Source organism: Plasmodium falciparum (assembly GCF_000002765.6).
Source record: "Plasmodium falciparum 3D7 genome assembly, chromosome: 12".
NCBI lineage: Eukaryota > Apicomplexa > Aconoidasida > Haemosporida > Plasmodiidae > Plasmodium > Plasmodium falciparum.
In genome coordinates this window covers 307,501-326,858 of record NC_037284.1, presented here as the reverse complement: position 1 = coordinate 326,858, position 19,358 = coordinate 307,501, and the positions used below count along the sequence as shown (strand labels likewise).

Sequence of the window (19,358 nt, the reverse complement as noted above, 5' to 3'; positions counted from 1 at the left end):
ATGAAAGATGATTATTTAAATAATAAGAAGGAATCACAAAAAAAAGAATTGGATGAATTTCAATGTGAAAGAATAAAAAAAAAAAAACATGAACACGATGATGAAAATAGTAATGATGAAATTGTTAAGAAGAAAAAAATAAAAATTTATAATAATTCAAGTAATTCCAAGGAAGAAGTAAATTGTAAAATTATAGGGGATAATTTAGGAAAAAGAAAAAAAGAAAAGAAAAAAAAGAAAAAAATTTTGAATAACAATTTGGAAGATTCAAATACAATTTCAGATGATGATGATGCTTCATCTTTACCTCCAAGAAAAAAAATTAAAAACATAAAAAAAGAAGATAATCATATTGACAGCGAAGAAGAAGTCTTATATAATGATGATATAGATCTTGAGGAAGATCAGGAATCTGATACTTTTGAAAATAGTAAAACATTAAAACAAATTAAGAAGAAATTAAATAATGAAGGTAATGTAAAAAAAAATAAGCATATACATAAAAACCAAAAAATAAATGAAGATAATTTCAAAATTATTAAAAAGAAAAAAAAAACTATTGATGCAAACATAAGTAGATCAAATAATATTAATAATAAAACAAAACATTCAAATAATAATGTGAACAAAAAAAAAGATAAGAGTCATTTAAAAGATGAAAAAAAAATCAATGAGAATAGTAAAAATAAGGATATTTATAATAATAAGGAAAATATTAAGATGACGTTTAATGTTACTAATCGTTTTACTGTTTTAGGATGCGATTGGGATAATATTTCGAGTGTTGATATATTTTATTTATTTGAATCTTATTACAATTTTGAAAAACGGAAAAAGAAAAATATTGATTATAGTAAAAGTAGAGCAGTTAAAAAGGTTACTATATACACATCAAAATATGGTGAAAAAAAATTGAAATATGAAGAAGAACATGGACCAGTAATTAATTCTGATCTTTTAAAAAAAAAATATAATAAGGATGAAAATGCCTTGTATAGAAAAAATAATTTATTAGATTATATAAAGGATGAAGATGAAAACAGTGAGAATGGTGACAATGATCAGGAAGAAGAAAATGAAGACCCTGTTGAAGTACATTATGGTAATAATAATGATAGTGAAGAGTTAGATAACCAAGAGGAAGATTCAGATAATAATAGTTTGGATGATATGTATTCTGATAGTGGAGACAATAATGATAAATTAAAACATAAATCCAAAAACGTCATATCAAAAAGAGATAGTTATAATAATGCAGGAGATATTTCTATATATAGGAATGATGAAGATGATGAAAATGAAAAAATTAGATTATATCAAATTCAAAGGTCAAGATATTATTTCGCTCTTGTTGAATGTTACAATAAAGAAATTGTAGAATTCTTATATGAAGAATTAAATGATATGGATGCAGACTTTTGTATTAATTATTTAGATCTTAGAATAATTGATGATAATTGTTCTTTAGATGATTATAAAATTAAAGAATCATGTGATCATATTCCAGAGAATTATGAGTTTCATTATTCTGTAAGCACAGCTTTAAAACATACGCATGCACAATCCACATGGGAAGAAAATCCTAAGCGAAAAAAATTGTTGTCCACCAAATTTAATGAAGAGCAATTGAGAGAATTAGATTTAAAAGAATACCTAGCTAATTCATCAAGTGATGAAGAAAATGAAGAAGATGAAGAAATTGTACAGAAAAATAAAAACAAGAAATATAATGAACAAAACGAAAGATATAACAAAGAGAGTTATAGAAAACTACTTCTTGGAGATTTATTAAATGATGATGATTTCAATGAAGAAAAATCATTGGGAGATCTTAATAAATCTCTAATACAAAACTCAAATGATGACATATATCACAGTAGTGATAATTTTGATGAAACACATTCATATAATAATGAAGATATTACTAGTTTTAATAAAAAACAGATCTATTCCAAAAATAAACACACCGATACCCACTTTAATAAAGAACATAGTAATGATGAATCCATAGAAGAAAGTGAATATAACTATTTTAGCAATGATGAAAATATTGATAAAAAAGATTATAAAAGTAAGTATAATGAAAAAAAAAGGTCTAAAACGAATAAGGAAAAACACGATTCTGATGATAGTGATAAAGAAAATGAAGTTGTCAACGTTTTTAAAAATTTCCTAACCAATAAAGATAAAAAAGAAGATAACAGAAATCCATGGGAAAAATATTTAGATAAGGTAAAAGAAAAAAAGAAAATGAAGAAAAAGGCATACTTGGAATCATTAAAGAAAACAGATGAAGAAATTAAAAAAATTATAACGAAAAAAACAAACAAAAGAAAGAAAGATTCTGTGATGAAGAATTATGGAGAAAAGGACAAGGGAAAAACAAATGATTATCACGTAGTTGATTCTAGATTTGCAGATTTATATAAAAATAAGGATTTCAATTTGGATATAACAAATCCAAATTATAAGAAAACCAAATTTAATGAGGATGTACTTAAAAAGAAAAAATCCATAAACTAAAAGGAAAGACCATTGGATTCTAAATATATATATATATATATATATATATATATATATATGAAATTATACTTAATTTTTTTTTTCTTTTTTATCAAAGGTGTTTAAAGAACATGATGTGGGATAATAAAGATACACCATACTTTTTTATAATTAAAATTAATTATATATATATTTACATATCTTCATAATTTATTTATTAATACACGGATACTATTATGATTATACACATTATTATGCAGTATTAGTATAATTTTTCTTTTCATTATTATTCTTGTAGTAGTATCATTTTTTCCATATTTTTTCCTTTTCATTTAATTTATTATTATTTTTTTTTTTGAGTCTTATATATATTGAAATTTTTGTTCATTCTTGCAATTTCTATATGTGTATATGTATATATATATATATATATATATATATATATATATGCGTATTTATTTATGTATTAACCCTCGGTATTTATAATATAAATTTTAATTCTATATTTTCATAAAAACTTTTTTTTTTTTTTTTTTTTTTTTTTTTTTTCTATATTTTAATTTTTTAATTTACTAACTGTTAATTTGTTAAGCTAATAAATAATTTAATAAATTTAATAAATATATATGTGTATAAAAAGTAATTGAAAAGATTTTCTACATTGAAAATGGAAATATAAATAAAAGTTTTATGTGAGAAATGGTACTTTTCTATTTATGCATCCACATGGATATTATATTAATTGCATATAAAAAAGAGAAGAATATAATATAATAGGGAAAACACTAAAGGTTATGAAGTTTTTTTTTTTTCTTCTTTTTAATGTTTATTATTTATAAGAAAAAAGGTAAATTTCATTGATGATACAAGGGGAAATTTTGTATATTATATATACATATATATTATATATATATATATATATTATAATAAGACGTACAAGGATGTTAAAACTTAAGATATTATAAATATGATTTTTACATATTTTAAAAAATTAAAAAAAAAGGAGAAAAATAAATGTACATTTATGAATATTTGAACTCATATGTATATTAGGAATTTTTTCATTTTCCCTTAATCTACAAATTATTTATATAATTTTTTTTTTTTTTTCTTAATTGTAAAGCTTTTTTTTTTATCATAATAATTTTTTTTTTTTCTTTTGCACATTTTTTAAAAATTTTTTACCTGATGCGTGCAGGTAAAAATGAAGAAAGATATTAAAAGAAAATTCCAGACAAAAATAACAAAAAAAAAAAGAAAAAAAAAAAAAAAAAAAAAAATTTATATGTACATAATATATATATTATATTTATTTACTTATAAAGGATAAAAATAAATCATTAAATCGGAGCAAGAATATGTTTTTTTACATTTATAAAAATTTACTTTCATTAAATTTATATATGCTCAAAATATTCGTGTATCTTTATTTATTTATTTATTCATTTATTTCTTCTCTTTTTTTAAAATATTATGTATATATATATATATATATTAAACTTTTTAATATTAATTTTGAATATTATATATTTTGATATTATATAAAATATATATATATATATATATATAAAATAATATATTAAAATTATTTTTATAATACTATATATACATATATAATATATTTATATATAATATATTGTAATTCACTTAAGTATATCTTTATATAATGCATGTGTATAGTTTTAAATATAATAAAAATAAATGGCCAATTATTTACATACGATATTTTTTCCCAATGGCTTTATTTATGTATAGATTTAATTTGACTATTTTTTTTCTTATAAATATTATTCTAAACTAAAGGAGAAAAAAAAAAAAAAAAAAAAAAAAAGAAAGAAAGAGCTTAACATAAGTAATAATATAAAAAGGAACATATAATAAAGAAATATTTTACCATTTACATAATATGTATTTTTAAAAGATTAATTAAAACACATTTATAATTACACTTATTTTTATTTTTTATATTTTTAATAATATTTAGTATACGTAAACTTTATAATAATTTCCATGATAGCATAATAAAGTTTTTTAAAAAATTCCTTTTTTTTTTTTTTTTTCATAAGAGTTGTTTATGTTTAATATATATGAATATTTATATATGTATTCTTTTCTTTTTTTTTTTTTTTTTTTCAAATAATGTTTTATCTTTTTTTAATCTCTTAACATTTCTGGCATATTATTTACTTTTTCGTATATTATACATTGTTCAAATAATTTTGAACATATTGATACATCTGTTTATATTATATGATATATATAGCTAAATAAAAATAGAAAATAGAAAATAATTGTTATGGAATAATATCACTAATATATATAAATATATATATGTGTGTGTTAAAATATATATATATATAATTTATTTTTACCTTTACACATTAATAACATACAGTTGGTAAGCTGTCCTAATACACATTCAAAGGTAATTAATTAAAAAAAAAAAAAATGAAAACCCATAGCAATAATAATAATAGTGTGTATTCTGTTAGTTTATCAGAAAATGAAAATAGTGTAATAGGAAAAAGTAAAGTAAACCTAGACAATATAAAGAATATATATAAATATGATAAATATTCTAATTATATTAATACAGTTAAAAATAAGAAAGTCGAAGAAGAAATAGATAAAATATATAAAGAAAACAGTGAAATAGAAAGTGATATTGAAGCAAATAAAATAAGTAGTGATATTTCCGTTACAAGTAAGAATAATTTTAAAGAAACCATAAAAAATTCTATAAAGAATGGAAAAAGTTTTATTACTAGATACAAAAATTTATTTGCAAAAGAGAGAAATATAGTTGAGGATATGAAAGATGATAAAAATAATACATTAATAAATAAAATCGATAAATATGATAAAAATAGTTTACTTATTAAAATTAAAGACAATGATTCCGTAATCGATAGTGATAATCATTCTTTCAATAACTTAAAACAAAAAAATAGAAATTATAGTAATAGTAATATTGATATTAATAATAGTGGTAATAGTGATATTAGTAACAGTAGTAATATTGATAATGATAATGATAATGATAATGATAATAATAATAATAATAATAGTAATGAGGAGGAAGAGAATGATTACACTCATACGAAAGATAAGAAATTATCTAGTTATATAAATAGTTCTAAGAGAAAATTTTATGCACTCGATAAGTTAAAAACAAATAGGCATCTAGATTTAGAAACACATGAATCATATTATAAATCTAATAAAAGTAGGCAATTTAAAATAAAACCATACATATGTTTTATTATAATATATATATACATATATATATATATTTTTTTTTTCCATTTTATTTTTTTATTTCATTTTAGAACATAGTTCTAGCAGACAAATTTCAGAAGATATTCCAAGTTCTGTTATTAAGGTAAATAGATTATTCAATATATATATATATATATATATAAGATTGTCATAATTTTTTTTTTTTAATATATATATTTTTTTTGTTTTCTACATTTTTAGAAACTAAAGGACAGGATTAAGGGAAACAAGGATTCACTAATTTCTGATAATAAAAAGGTAGACGACAAAATGAGTAATTATGAATATTATAAAAATAATATGAACCCAGGGGAATACTTGAGCAATTTGAAGGAAGCTAATATGAAGAATATGGTTATTAGAAATGATGAAAATAAAGAGAAAAGTTTTATGTACAATAGAAATAGGATATATAATAAAGGAAATATTAATAATAATAATACTGAAAATATGTACAATAATAATAATAATAATAATATTAGATATAATTCTACTACAAATCCTATGGATTTAGTAGAAACTAATAATGCAAATAAAATTATAGATATGAATTTGTTATATAATAAGGATATTGATACATTGAATAGTAATGGGTCTGCATATATTGATGCTAATAAATTAAGTGTTTTACAAGAGAAATATAAAAATAGCCTTTTCTATGAAAAAGAACTAGCTAATATAAAAGATATAAACCAGAAGGAAGGCAATCAGTTAAAGAGTGAAAATAATAATGAGAAAGGGTATTTAAATAATCTGAAGAATGAAGTGAGAAGTAATTATTTAAATAATCTTTTAAACAACAGAAATGTGAAAGATAAATATGAAAGTGAACAAAAATTTAATATATCTAATGAAAAAGAAATGCAAGATACTTGTAAGACGTTAAATTATAATAATGATATTAATAAAAGAGATAATGAAAATAATATAATAAATAATAATACGAAACAGTTAATCATAGAAAATTTAATGAATATGAAGAATAATGGAGAGGAAAATAAAAATGGTAATAAGTTTAATATGAATGATGTTCGAAATAATTATATTGATTCTCATTATAAGGGTAAAGATATTTTAAATTATGATTATAAAAATGTTCATCATAAACGTTCAAGTTCAAGTAACGTAAATATAAGAAAATTGGAAACAGAAAAGGTTAATAATTATTTAAATTATGTGGATGATACACAAGCAAAAATTAGTTATTATCAAGAGAAGACAAGAGATACATCTAACAATGGCGTTTCACGTTATGATAAATATTTGAAGTTAAAGAATGAGAGTAATTTGAATTTTTTGAAAAATAAAATGATGGATCTAAATGTTAATGAATTTAACAATAGAACAATGTATAGAGTAGATTTTATGAATAACAAGAATGAATTTGATGATAATAAGGGAAGAAATAGTAATTTAGACCACGTGAATAATAATGATAATATGAATAATAATAATAATATGAAGAATAATGTTAATATGAATAATAATAATAATAATAATAATAATAATGATAATATGAATAATAATAATGATAATATGATTAATAATAATGATAATATGATTAATAATAATGATAATATAAATAATGCTAACAATTTTAATAATTATGGAGAAAAAAACAATTCTATATTCCCTAATGGAGATGTTTCAATACATAACAATACTTTAAATTCTAATAATAAACAAGATATGTCTAATTTAAGAAATTTTGATCTTAACGAATTGAGAAAAAAGCATCTGAACAATTATCATAAAATTTCTGATAAAGAAAGTATTTATATGAATAATAAAAATGACGAGATATTTATAGATAACAATAAGATAGAAAGTTATCAATTAAATATGCTAAATGAGAAAAAGAACAAGGAAAATTCTTTGATTCATAATAATGAAGAATTATTTTCTTTTGATAGAAATTTCAAGAAAAAGAATGATTTTAAAAATATTGTTTGTGTGTGTCAAGCTAGTAAGCAGATGGCTAGGTTGCAAGTTCATATGGAGGAAAATCGCCAAATGCTAGAAACTGAAAAGAACCTAATGAAAAAAAGAAAAGATAATTTTGAAAAAAAGGTTGAGATGCTATCAGATAAAGAAAAGGAAATTGAGAAGATTCATTCCCAGATAAAGGAAAAAGAAATGCTTGTAGATAAAAAGAAAATGGATATTGAAGAAAAAGAAAAGTATGTTAATTCTATAAAATTAAAATATGATAATGCTCAAAAAGAGTTATTAGATAAAATGAATGAATGCATAACTATCGAAAATAAATGTAAAAGTAAATTATATGAATATGATGAAAAATTTGGTCAGTTTAATAAAAAAATCAAAGAAATGGAAGAACGAGAAAAGGAAATAGATAACGAAAGAAGAAATATAGAAAGAAAAGAAAATTTTCTAAATCATACTAAAAAAGAGTTAGAAGAAGAGAAATTGAATAATATGAAAGAAAAGAATGAATTGGAAATGTTGAAAAAAGAATTAGAATCTTTAGAAAAAGAAAAGAAGCAAATTATTGAATGTGAATATAATAATCTACAAAACAAAGAAGAAGAAATACAAAGAAATGAACGAAATAACTTAATAAAACAAAAAGAATTAAATAGTAGAATGGATAGATATAATGAATTACTTGAAGATTTAAATAAAAAGAGAAAAGAATTAGAAATGGAAAAAATGAAATTATTAGATGATGTACAAGAAGAAAGAATAAAATTTCTTAATGAAAAAAATAATATGCAAAAGGAAAAAGAAAATGAAATCAATTATATGAAAGAAGAATTACGAAAGGAACGAATATTAATGATTGAGGAAGTCGAAAAAATGAAAGTCATAATGTTAGAAGATATTGAGAAAAATAAAGAAAAGATGATAAAAAATGTGGAAAAGGAAAATGAAAAATTAAAAGATGAAATTGAAAAGGAAAGACGTAACATGATACAAAATTTGGAAGAAGAGAAAAAAGAATTCAAACTTTATTTGGAACAAAAATATAAAGAAAATTTCGAAAATGAAAAATCAGGTTTAGCAAAAAAATTTGATGAAGAAAATGAAAAGTTACAAAACGAAATTGGGAATGAAAAAAGAAAACTTCATAAAGAACGTGATAATTTTGAAGAACAAAAAAAAATATATGAAGAAGAATTTAGAAATAAATGTGAAAAATATGAAGAAAGTATACAAAAGAAATATGATGTGTTAGAAGAAGATAAGAATAAGATGAAATATTTGATTATAAAAGAACAAGAAGAATTAGAAAATTATAAAAAAAACATTTACTTAGATATTGAAGAAGAAAAAGAAAAATTATATGTTCAACAAGAAAAATTAAATTTAGAAAAAGAAAACTTGTTAGTAGAAAAGGAACAAATCGAAATTGAATTAAAGAATTATAAAAATTTCAAAGAAAAAGAAGAAAACGATATAAAGATAAAGATTATCAATTTATCACAGCAACAAGAAGATTTAAATAAGGAAAAGGAAAATATTGAAAAGGAAAAGGAACAAATTGAGAAAAGAAAATATGATTTAGATGAAAGAGAAGAAAGTCTAAATAATGACAAGGCTCAAATGGAAGAATCTCGTAAAATTTTTGATGAACAATTAGATAAGATAAAAAAAAATAAAGAAGAATTATTAAATTATGACAAGGAATTGAAAAATAGAGAAATTCATTTAATGGAAAAGGAAAAGGAATATAATAAGAAACTGGAAGAATCAAATAAGAAAAAGGAATCATTAAATTCATTTGATGTAGAGTTGAAGGAATATAGTTCTAAATTACAAGAAAGAGAAAAGAAGCTTAAAGAAAAAAAAAACGAATTACAGAAGGTTAAAGATCAATTGGTTAATTATAAAAATAGTTTAAAACAAAAAGAAATGCAATTACAAAATATTGAAAAACGTGAAAAGGAATTATTAGATGAGCAAACTGTTATACAAATAGATCGAAATAGTTTAGAAGCCGAGAAAAAACAATTTATTTTAACGAAAGAGAAGCATATAAAGGATACGGAATTTATACAAGAACAATTAAAACTATTACATGAGCAATTAAAAAATAAAGAGAAATCATTAAAAGAGAAAGAAAATGAAATAAATTTATTAAGTAAATTACAAGACTGTAGAAACAAAAGTGGTAAAGGTGCTATAATATCCTTAAAACATTTGGAAAATAGAAAAGTTAGTACAAATTTATCTAGAACAAGTAACGCAAGAAATAGAGGAGTAAAGGTTAAGGCAATTGGTAAAAATAAATTTGATTTGATAAGAAGAAGAAATAGAAAAAAAAGTATAAATTTTAATTATAACAATTTAGAGATTAATAATAGTATTCAATATATAGATAGTATGATAAATGAAAATTTTAAAAACAAGGGTTTTTTAAAGTATAAAAATGACAATTTGATAATATCGGATGCAAATTATGTATCTAATAATGTTGATAAGGATGCTGCTTCGTCTTATTCGATGAATAATAAGAAAATGGATTCTAAATTATTGAATAATAAAGATACAAATTTGGTAGATAAAACGGATAATGTGAGTGTTATATATATGGATGATAGTATGAATGATAAGGTAAGTTATAGTAAGAGTGGTATTAAGGAAAATAGGGGTATATCAAACTATGCACACATTACAAAAAATAATGGTAACAACAATAATAATGATAATAATGATAATAATGATAATAATTATAATGATAATAATAATAATAATAATAACAATAATAATAATAATAATAACAATAATAATAACAATAATAATAATAATAATAATAATAATAATAATAATAACCATGACAATAATAATAATATGGACTATTATAATTATGGGGGTGATAAATATAATGAAAAAAAAGATGATTTTTTGAATAATGATTATCAGAATTATGAAAAGAACTATCTAAAGAATGATAATAAATATGATTATGATGATAATCAAAATGGATTCTCAACTACTCTACCCAGAGACATGTATGAAGAGAACCAATTTTATAATAATGAGGAAGAAAAGAAAAGACCATACAGAAGAGAAAAAGAACTTGGTAATAACATACATCAGGGTGATAAGATAAATCAAAATAATACATATAATAATAGTTATAATAGTTATAATATTAATAATATAAGTACCAACATAAAGATGGGAAAGAGCAGTTTTAACGATACGTTAAATAATAAAAATAGCCCATCACGTTTGAATTATAAAAACAACATTGAACATGATGAAAATAATATAATGACATCATTAAATGTAAATAATTTAATTGAATCTGATTTGATAGATATTAAAAGTAATAATTTTGATTATTATAAGGATAATGAAAATAATAAATATGATGGTAGTATGATGTTGGCAAATTATGAGCAAAAAGCACAAGATATGACAATGGATGTAATAGATGAATATAATAATAATTATATAGAAAAGGAATCTAATAAAGGAAATGCATCCATTGATAATATTAATAAGAATATTAATTGTATTAATAATGATGTCGATAATATAAATAGTAATATAAATAATATAAATGATAATATTCATAAAATAAATAGTAATGTATATGGAAATGATATGTCGAGAAATTATGCAAATAATTCAAATGAAAAGAATGTAAAAATAAATAAGAAAAACGAAAGCTCTTTGAATACAATTGATAATTTAGTTAATAAAAATATGCAGTCGATAAATCATTTTTCTAGCTTAATGCAGAGCAGTAAGCATAACAAAATGTCACCTAATAAAGGAAAGTTAAATGTTGCTACTGATAAGAATGGAAGCAATGAAAAAAATAATATGAATGGTAAAAATAATATGACTGATAGGAATAATATGAATGATAGAAATAATATGAATAGTAAAAATAATATGAATAGTAAAAATAATATGAATAGTAAAAATAATATGACTGATAGAAATAATAATAATTATTATTATAATAATAGGAAAGGTAAAAATAATGAATATGATAATTACCATAATAATAACGATGAAATGACTAGAAAAGAAATAAGTAATGATAACTTCCTTAACAATGAAAATGATTCTATGAAAAAAGAACATAATTTTAACGAATTTCTAGAGGAAGAATATAATAATATGAATGAGCATCATCATTATAGTGATGTAGAAAGGATTGCAGGAAAGAAAAAAAATTATAGTAATAATAAGACATTGGATAAATTATATGAATATAACAATAAATATAATGAAAAAAGGTCGAATAGAAATGTAGACTCGAATGTTCAAATGATAAATAGTAAAAGAGAGAACGTTCAATTTTTTGAAGGGAATAAAAATATTGATATTTCTTTTATTCCTCGTACACCACATTCATTAAATAAATCGATAGAAGAAAATAATGGATATAATAGTGACAGTAATCTATTATGTAGTCATAATTTTGTACACAACGAAAATGAAATGCTTAGAAAAATTAATTCACAAATGAGTAATTATGAAGATCATGATAATAAGTATAAAGCACGTAACAATAGTAGTAATATATACCTAAATAATAATAATAATAATAATAATAGTAATAGTAATTATGTTCATAGAAATAATGTAAAACCAAATATAGTGAAGAAATTTAATAGGGCGAAAGAAGAAGAAGACCAAGAACAAGAACAAGAACAAGATGCAATTGCACATGGAAAGAGTGGGTACATGAAAAATAATACAAATGTATACAAACAAGAAATGATTATTGAAAATTCAAATAATATGAATAAGGTTAATTATAAAAATAATGATGATCATAAAAACAATATGAATATAACTTACTTAAAAAAGTCCCATATAAATCAAATGTCATCATTCAAAGAAAAAGAAAAAGAAAAAGAAAAATCAAATTTTAGGAATCCAGAAAATAATAAATATTCTAATAAAAATAATACAAGCAACACTAAATTTTTAAGCAATATCAAATCAAATAGTCATAATAATAATAATAATATGAATGCACCAAATGAGCAGAAAAATACAAATATGGTAAGAATAAAAGGATTTATGAAGGGGATACAACAAAATAATAAGATACCTAATGATATAAAATTTAACAATGATGAATATATGAACCGTAAAAAAAATTATGAAAACAAACACGAAATAAATAGTAATAATATAATAGAACAACTTGATAAAACGTTAATGAATAAATCAATTATAATGAATAAAAACAAAAAAAAGTTTGATAAAAAGTGATGTGTAAAATAAAGAAGATTTAATTATAATGTTGATGTTTTATATTTCATTCTTTATTTCTTTATTTCTTTATTTCTTTCTTTCCTTCTTTTTTTTTTTTTTTTTTTTTCATTTATATGTATTTTTGTGTTTTTTATTTTGTTAACCATATATATATATATATATATATATATATATATATATATATATATGTATGTATTGTATATATATATAACATATTTTATAATGGACACTTACGGGTGTGTGCATATACGTGTCAAATGTATTCTAAATAATATATATATATATATATAATTATCTTTTCTTATACAATAATTTTGAACAAGATATGAATGTAAAATTAACAGTATTTTTAATACAATTTAAGTTGGCTTAATAAGTATGAATGTTATAATATATGTTATAAAAAATAATGTATTTTCATGTTCCAATACTTATTATAATATACAACAATAATAAATAGATGCCCACATATTTCTAGGCATAAAAAAATAAGTTAATAAAAAAGAGAAAAAAAAAAAAAAAAAAGAAGCGATTGATTTACATAAATATATAAAAATTATTATATATATATATATATATATATATATATATATATCACATATGTACATATATAAATTAATACATAATTAATTCTTTGTTATATGGTTGCTCATGTAATTTATGATGTCGTGTATATTACTTATATTCAACATTGCATTTTCATCACTTTTGTTATTTTTATTTTGAATTAATGTATTATCTAAGTTTAGTGAATTCATAATATGTTCATAATTTTCTAGTATATTTATTTCTTGTGCATAATTTTCAAAAGTATTCATTCTTTCAATTTGTATATTATAATCATTTTTAAAATTATTAAATGTTTGAAATAAGGATGATTGAATTTGATTATTATTTTCATTATACATTTTGATATATTGATATTCTTCATCATTATTATTATATATGTGTAAATTTTCTTTTTTTGTAATAGAAGATGGTTTCGAGTTTATATTTTGATTATTTACATATTCAATAGTTTGATCATTATTTATAATTAATGAATTTTCATTTAATATATTACTTTTTTCATTTTCTAATGAATCTTCTTTATTTATAATATCATCAAAGTTTCCACTGAAATAACTGGATACATTAAAATCTATATTATTTTCAATAATATCATCTAATTCTTCTATTTTTTTGTGTGTTTCAGATTTATCTTCCCTATTTGCTTCTAGATTATTTACAATATCTCTATGTAATTTTTGTAGATCAAGTGTATTTATATAATTTTCACTTTTTCCATATTTAATATTTGAATTTATATCATGACTATTATTTAATATATGTGAATTATAAATATCATTTCCTAAAACCTCATTTGTAGTACTTACACTTTTTTTAAAAAATTTACTTTGTTGTAGCTTCTCATCATCATTTTGAGGAAATATATTTTCGTCACCTTTTTCTATATTTATTTCTTCGTATGAAGTATCTTTTTTGAAAAAATTGTTGTCTTTTAAATTGTTTCTTATATGATTTTTAATTTCACTCTTCATATTTTCATCTTCTACATTTTCTTGCACATCAAAATCCTCCGTTGAATTCGTAATAATTTCTTCACTTTCATTTTCTTTTGGTTTTTTATTTTTTATGTATGTTTCATTATCATTTGACGCTTCCCTTTTTTCAGATATATTATTTTGTTCAATATCTATTCCATTCTGATGAACATTTTGATTCACATATTTAATAACAATATCTGATTTGTTTGTATTATCATTTTTATCAATATTATTTACCATATCTTCTTTATTTATAGGATCCATGATTTTTACCTGACTTATTATTGATATAGGATTAATTTTATTCATAGAATAATTGTACTCATCAAAATTTGAGGTAAACATAATATTATTATTATTATTATTATTATTTTGGGGAATATGCTTTATTTCATCATATTCACCTTTTAATTTATTAAAGCTCTTATTAGTGTTAAGCATGTGAGTATAATTATCATCATTCTGATCAAGAAGGATACTTTCATAAATTTCATTTACATTGATACTATAAAGATTTTCTAAGTTATCAGCATTATGAATATTATTATCTATATTTTTTTTATATTCATATGTTTTAATATCATACAAACTAAAAGATTTTTTATTAGTGTTAGCAAAATTTTCAAATTCTACATATATATTTTTATCAGAGAGCATCATGTGTGCATATTCCTAAAAAAATAAAAACCAAAAAAATACATATTTAACAAATTATATAAATATAAATATAAATAAATATATATATATATATATATATATATATATGTTTATATGGATGTATATATTTTTTTTTTTTTTTTTTTTTTTTCATTATGTCCTATTAATGTACATATAATTTGATGACTTGTTTTTCTTTTTCATCAATTTCTTCCTTTTTTAGTAGCAAATTTTTGAAGACTTTATATATACATTGATAATATTCTTGCTCATATAAAAAAATATCAGCGAAATAGTTGTTGTACTTTTCTTTTATTTTTTCTAAGGTTTCAAGTTCATATTTTTCCTTATATTTATGTAGATCCTTAAATATTTGTTCTTTTTCTTTCTAAAAAATATGATATCCAAAGATAATAAATTATATAATATAGAGATTAAATGTTGACCATATAAATATATATATTCATATCCATTCTTTTAATATATTACGTTAAACATATATCTATTTACGTAATGGGCCTTGTTTTTTTTTTCATATTCTTCTTTTAAGGCCTAAAAAAGATGAAACAGAAAAATACATTTTAGGTCAAAGTTTTAACAAATTTTTTTTTTTTTTTCTTTATCTTTTTCTATTGTGAAAAGTAAAAAGAAATAATAACAATAAAATATATTCTTCCAACATAAATATATAAATATATATATATATATATATATTATTTCTTTATTTACATGCTTGTACTCTTTTAATTTTTTCAACTTATTTTTATATTTTTCTATTATGTAGGAGCATTTAATTTGTATTATTTCATCAAGTCCATAATTCAGCGACATTTGTTTTATTCCATATATAAATTATAATATAATAATAATTTTTTATTATATTTAACTTAGTTTATTTATATACAAAATTTCTCTATGGTAAATTATAGTTTATGAGAATGATGCAAATGTTAATAAAAAAAAAAAAAAAATTATGTGTGCATTTGTAAAATATAAAGAAAAAAAAAAAAATACATACATATATATTATATGTATGTATCTTATTAATGTAATTCATATTATCATTATTCTTTTAATATACACACTTTGTCTTTTCGCGCACATAAAATGCTATACTTTTATATATACGCATTGTATGTAACACAGATTTATATTTTTTGTACAAGAACAAAAAATGTACGAAATAATTACAAATAAAAAAAATAAATAAATATAATCATATATATATATATATATATATATATATATATAATCATATATATATTTAATACCTTTTGGGTGTTGCTTCTATAAAGTTTCGTATTAAATTATCTGCATAGGCATTGTTTGAAATAATATCTTTGTTATGTTGGTATAAGGCCACAAAAAATTTGTGTCTACTAATTTTTAGGTCATACGCTTTATTTTCAAATTCATCATGTAAACTTTTAATGATCCACTGTTCATTTAAAATGGTAGTAGCAATATCATAAGGTATCATTAAATGTAATAATTTGAAAATATTGGTTTGTATATTGTTATCATCAATTTCTTTTAATATGAGAATAATTTTTTCCAGGAGAATTGAATGAATAATATTTTTAAACCATATATCATCCATAGGCTTAGATATTAAAATTTTTAACCATATATTTATTGCATGTAATAATACATTTGTATTAGAATGAGTACTTATATGATTAATAACAACCAAATGAGCATTTTTATTTAAATTCAAAAGAAGATTAGAAGATTCTTTATATGAAAAGAAAAATCCAAATGCTTTAATTCCAACAATTAGTTTTTCAACATCACTTTCTTTATTATCTATATATTGAAGTATTATTTTTATTAAAATATTTGAATGTGCACTTATAAGATAAAGTAATACAGATTCATTTATAAATGAATATGATATTAAAGAATTCATAATACTTAAATGTAATATATAATCATCTTTTTCTTTTAAATCATATAAAACATTATATAAAAAGTAGCAGTTTTCCCAATGTAATCCATCACAATATTGAATATTCTGAACTAATTTGGAATATATTTCTAATACATTTATTTTTAATAATAAATCATCTTTTAGGTAAATCATATGTAAATATTTAAATAAATTAATTCTAATCATTAGATATATATCTTTTATTTTATAATTATGTTTATTCATAATATCCTTTAAACCATGTATTTGAGAAAAAATTATATTATCCGTGTAAATATCTTCATCATCAGATTCATCACAATATCTGTTAAATTGCTTATCTAATTTTAACTGTATATCTGTATTATATAGTTGTGAAATATCAACATTAATACCATTATTATTATTACTATAACTATTATTATTATTATTATTATTATTATTATTTACATTTGTATTCTCATTTTTGCTAAACGCTGTTTTATTTTGTGAAGACTTTACTTTCAACTTAAATAAATTACACACGTTCTCATCATTAGTAACATTTATACAATCAGTTATAAAATCTAACAATCTTAATCGTTCAATATTATCTGAATGTTCTAAAGAATACTTAAGTTTTCTCAAAAAATAAAAATCAAATATATCATGAGAATAATTCTTTTTTTCTCTAAGCAAGAGTAATAAAATATGATTAGCCCTATTAAATGAACATAATGATTTACTAAAAAGACACACCTTGATCATTTTCAAATGTACAATATCACAAAATTCTGCATCTTCTACAATATATTTTTTTAAATTTTTCATTGTATATATTTGTATATAAATATTTTGTAAATGTAAAGTTCTAAATAACATATTGTTGATATTTTTATTCGAAAAAATTAATTTCCTACCCATACTTAATTTAAAGATAGAAGTAATTATATATGCAATAATAATTAAGGTAATTTGATTTATTTGACTCCTATCAACTTGTATATTACAAAGTTTGTAAATATTATCATCTTCTTTTCTAACATTTAAATTAATACATATTTGATTAATTAAATGTAATTTATTTGATGAGTTAGATCCATCCAGATGATTATTATTCATATCATTATTACCCACATCTATTGATAATAATAAATTGTTTAAAAATTCAAACGTTTTTTCAATTTTTTCTTCAAATTCTTCTTCACTGGTTAAAGGGTCAAAATAATTTATCATCTCATCATTGCTGTACCTATAATTTGCCTTGCTCTTATTTCTACGTTCTTCTCTTCTTAATAAAAAACAGGTTAACTCATTATTATCATTAATATTATAATCCAAATCATCATCGCTATTTAAATAGTCACTTGGAATTACATACACCTCATCAACATTATTATTCTCATAAATTAAATGAGAATAGTAGTTATACGAGAACATTAAATCTTCTAACTTTATATCTTTTTGTAAAGATATGAGTACCTCGCTTGTAAATATTTTGTTATAATAATTCTTTACATCGTTTAAAATTAAAAGACGATTCTTGTTATTTTGCGCCATTTCTTAAAAATAAAAAAATGAAAATAAAAATAAAATAAAATAAAAAAAAAAAAAAAAAAAAAAAAAAAAAAAAAAAAATCAGATTAAATTAAATCAAATAAAAAATAAAATAATATAATATATCTATAATATATATATATATATATATATAACAATCTTTTTGTTATGGCTTATTTTACAGATCTACAATTGATACTGAAAATCTGATATATATTAATTTTTTTTATTATCTTATTATTTATATATATATATATATATATATATATATATATATATATATATAAAAGAAAAAAATAGAGCTGTTTGATATTATAAATATTCACAAAACTTATTAAATAATATTTATGTATCATTACATATTCTACTAAAATATTAACGTATATTCAATCTAACAAATATGTATCTTCTTATATTTCACCTAATAGAATATACAATATATAATTCGATTTTGCAAATGAAATAAAATGTGAACAAATTTAAGATCACTATTATATATATATATATATATTTATTTATTTATTTATTTATTTATTTATTATTTTCCATCACTTAAATTAATTCTTTTTTCACGATCCTCAAAAAACGAAGAAAAAATAATATATTTTATATTTATAATTTATAAATAAAATATGAAAAAATAACTTATATTTACATTTATTTTTTTTTATTTTTATATCCAGTCAAGATATATAAATATATTAATATGTATTTAC

General features: G+C 19.9%; 4 protein-coding genes across 4 annotated transcripts; 2 read left to right on the top strand and 2 right to left on the bottom strand.

Moving 5' to 3' along the window:
- Positions 1 to 2,523, top strand: PF3D7_1207100 (small subunit rRNA processing factor, putative; the record flags this gene model as incomplete). The annotated part of the gene is made up of 1 exon (XM_001350444.1): positions 1 to 2,523. The coding sequence occupies one exon, from the start codon at positions 1 to 3 to the stop codon at positions 2,521 to 2,523; it is 2,523 nt and encodes an 840-aa protein (XP_001350480.1).
- Positions 2,524 to 4,950: 2,427 nt separating this feature from the next.
- PF3D7_1207000 (conserved Plasmodium protein, unknown function) lies at positions 4,951 to 12,990 on the top strand (the record flags this gene model as incomplete). The annotated part of the gene is made up of 3 exons (XM_001350443.1): positions 4,951 to 5,728; positions 5,832 to 5,884; positions 5,983 to 12,990. 3 exons carry the CDS (start codon positions 4,951 to 4,953, stop codon positions 12,988 to 12,990), a joined length of 7,839 nt encoding a protein of 2,612 aa, XP_001350479.1.
- A 629-nt stretch (positions 12,991 to 13,619) lies between these two features.
- PF3D7_1206900 (conserved Plasmodium protein, unknown function) lies at positions 13,620 to 16,028 on the bottom strand (the record flags this gene model as incomplete). The annotated part of the gene is made up of 4 exons (XM_024473383.1): positions 13,620 to 15,212; positions 15,370 to 15,585; positions 15,687 to 15,749; positions 15,927 to 16,028. 4 exons carry the CDS (start codon positions 16,026 to 16,028, stop codon positions 13,620 to 13,622), a joined length of 1,974 nt encoding a protein of 657 aa, XP_024329149.1.
- Positions 16,029 to 16,461: 433 nt separating this feature from the next.
- PF3D7_1206800 (conserved Plasmodium protein, unknown function) lies at positions 16,462 to 18,645 on the bottom strand (the record flags this gene model as incomplete). Its single annotated transcript, XM_001350441.1, has 1 exon — positions 16,462 to 18,645. The coding sequence occupies one exon, from the start codon at positions 18,643 to 18,645 to the stop codon at positions 16,462 to 16,464; it is 2,184 nt and encodes a 727-aa protein (XP_001350477.1).
- Between the last annotated feature and the right edge of the window lie 713 nt (positions 18,646 to 19,358).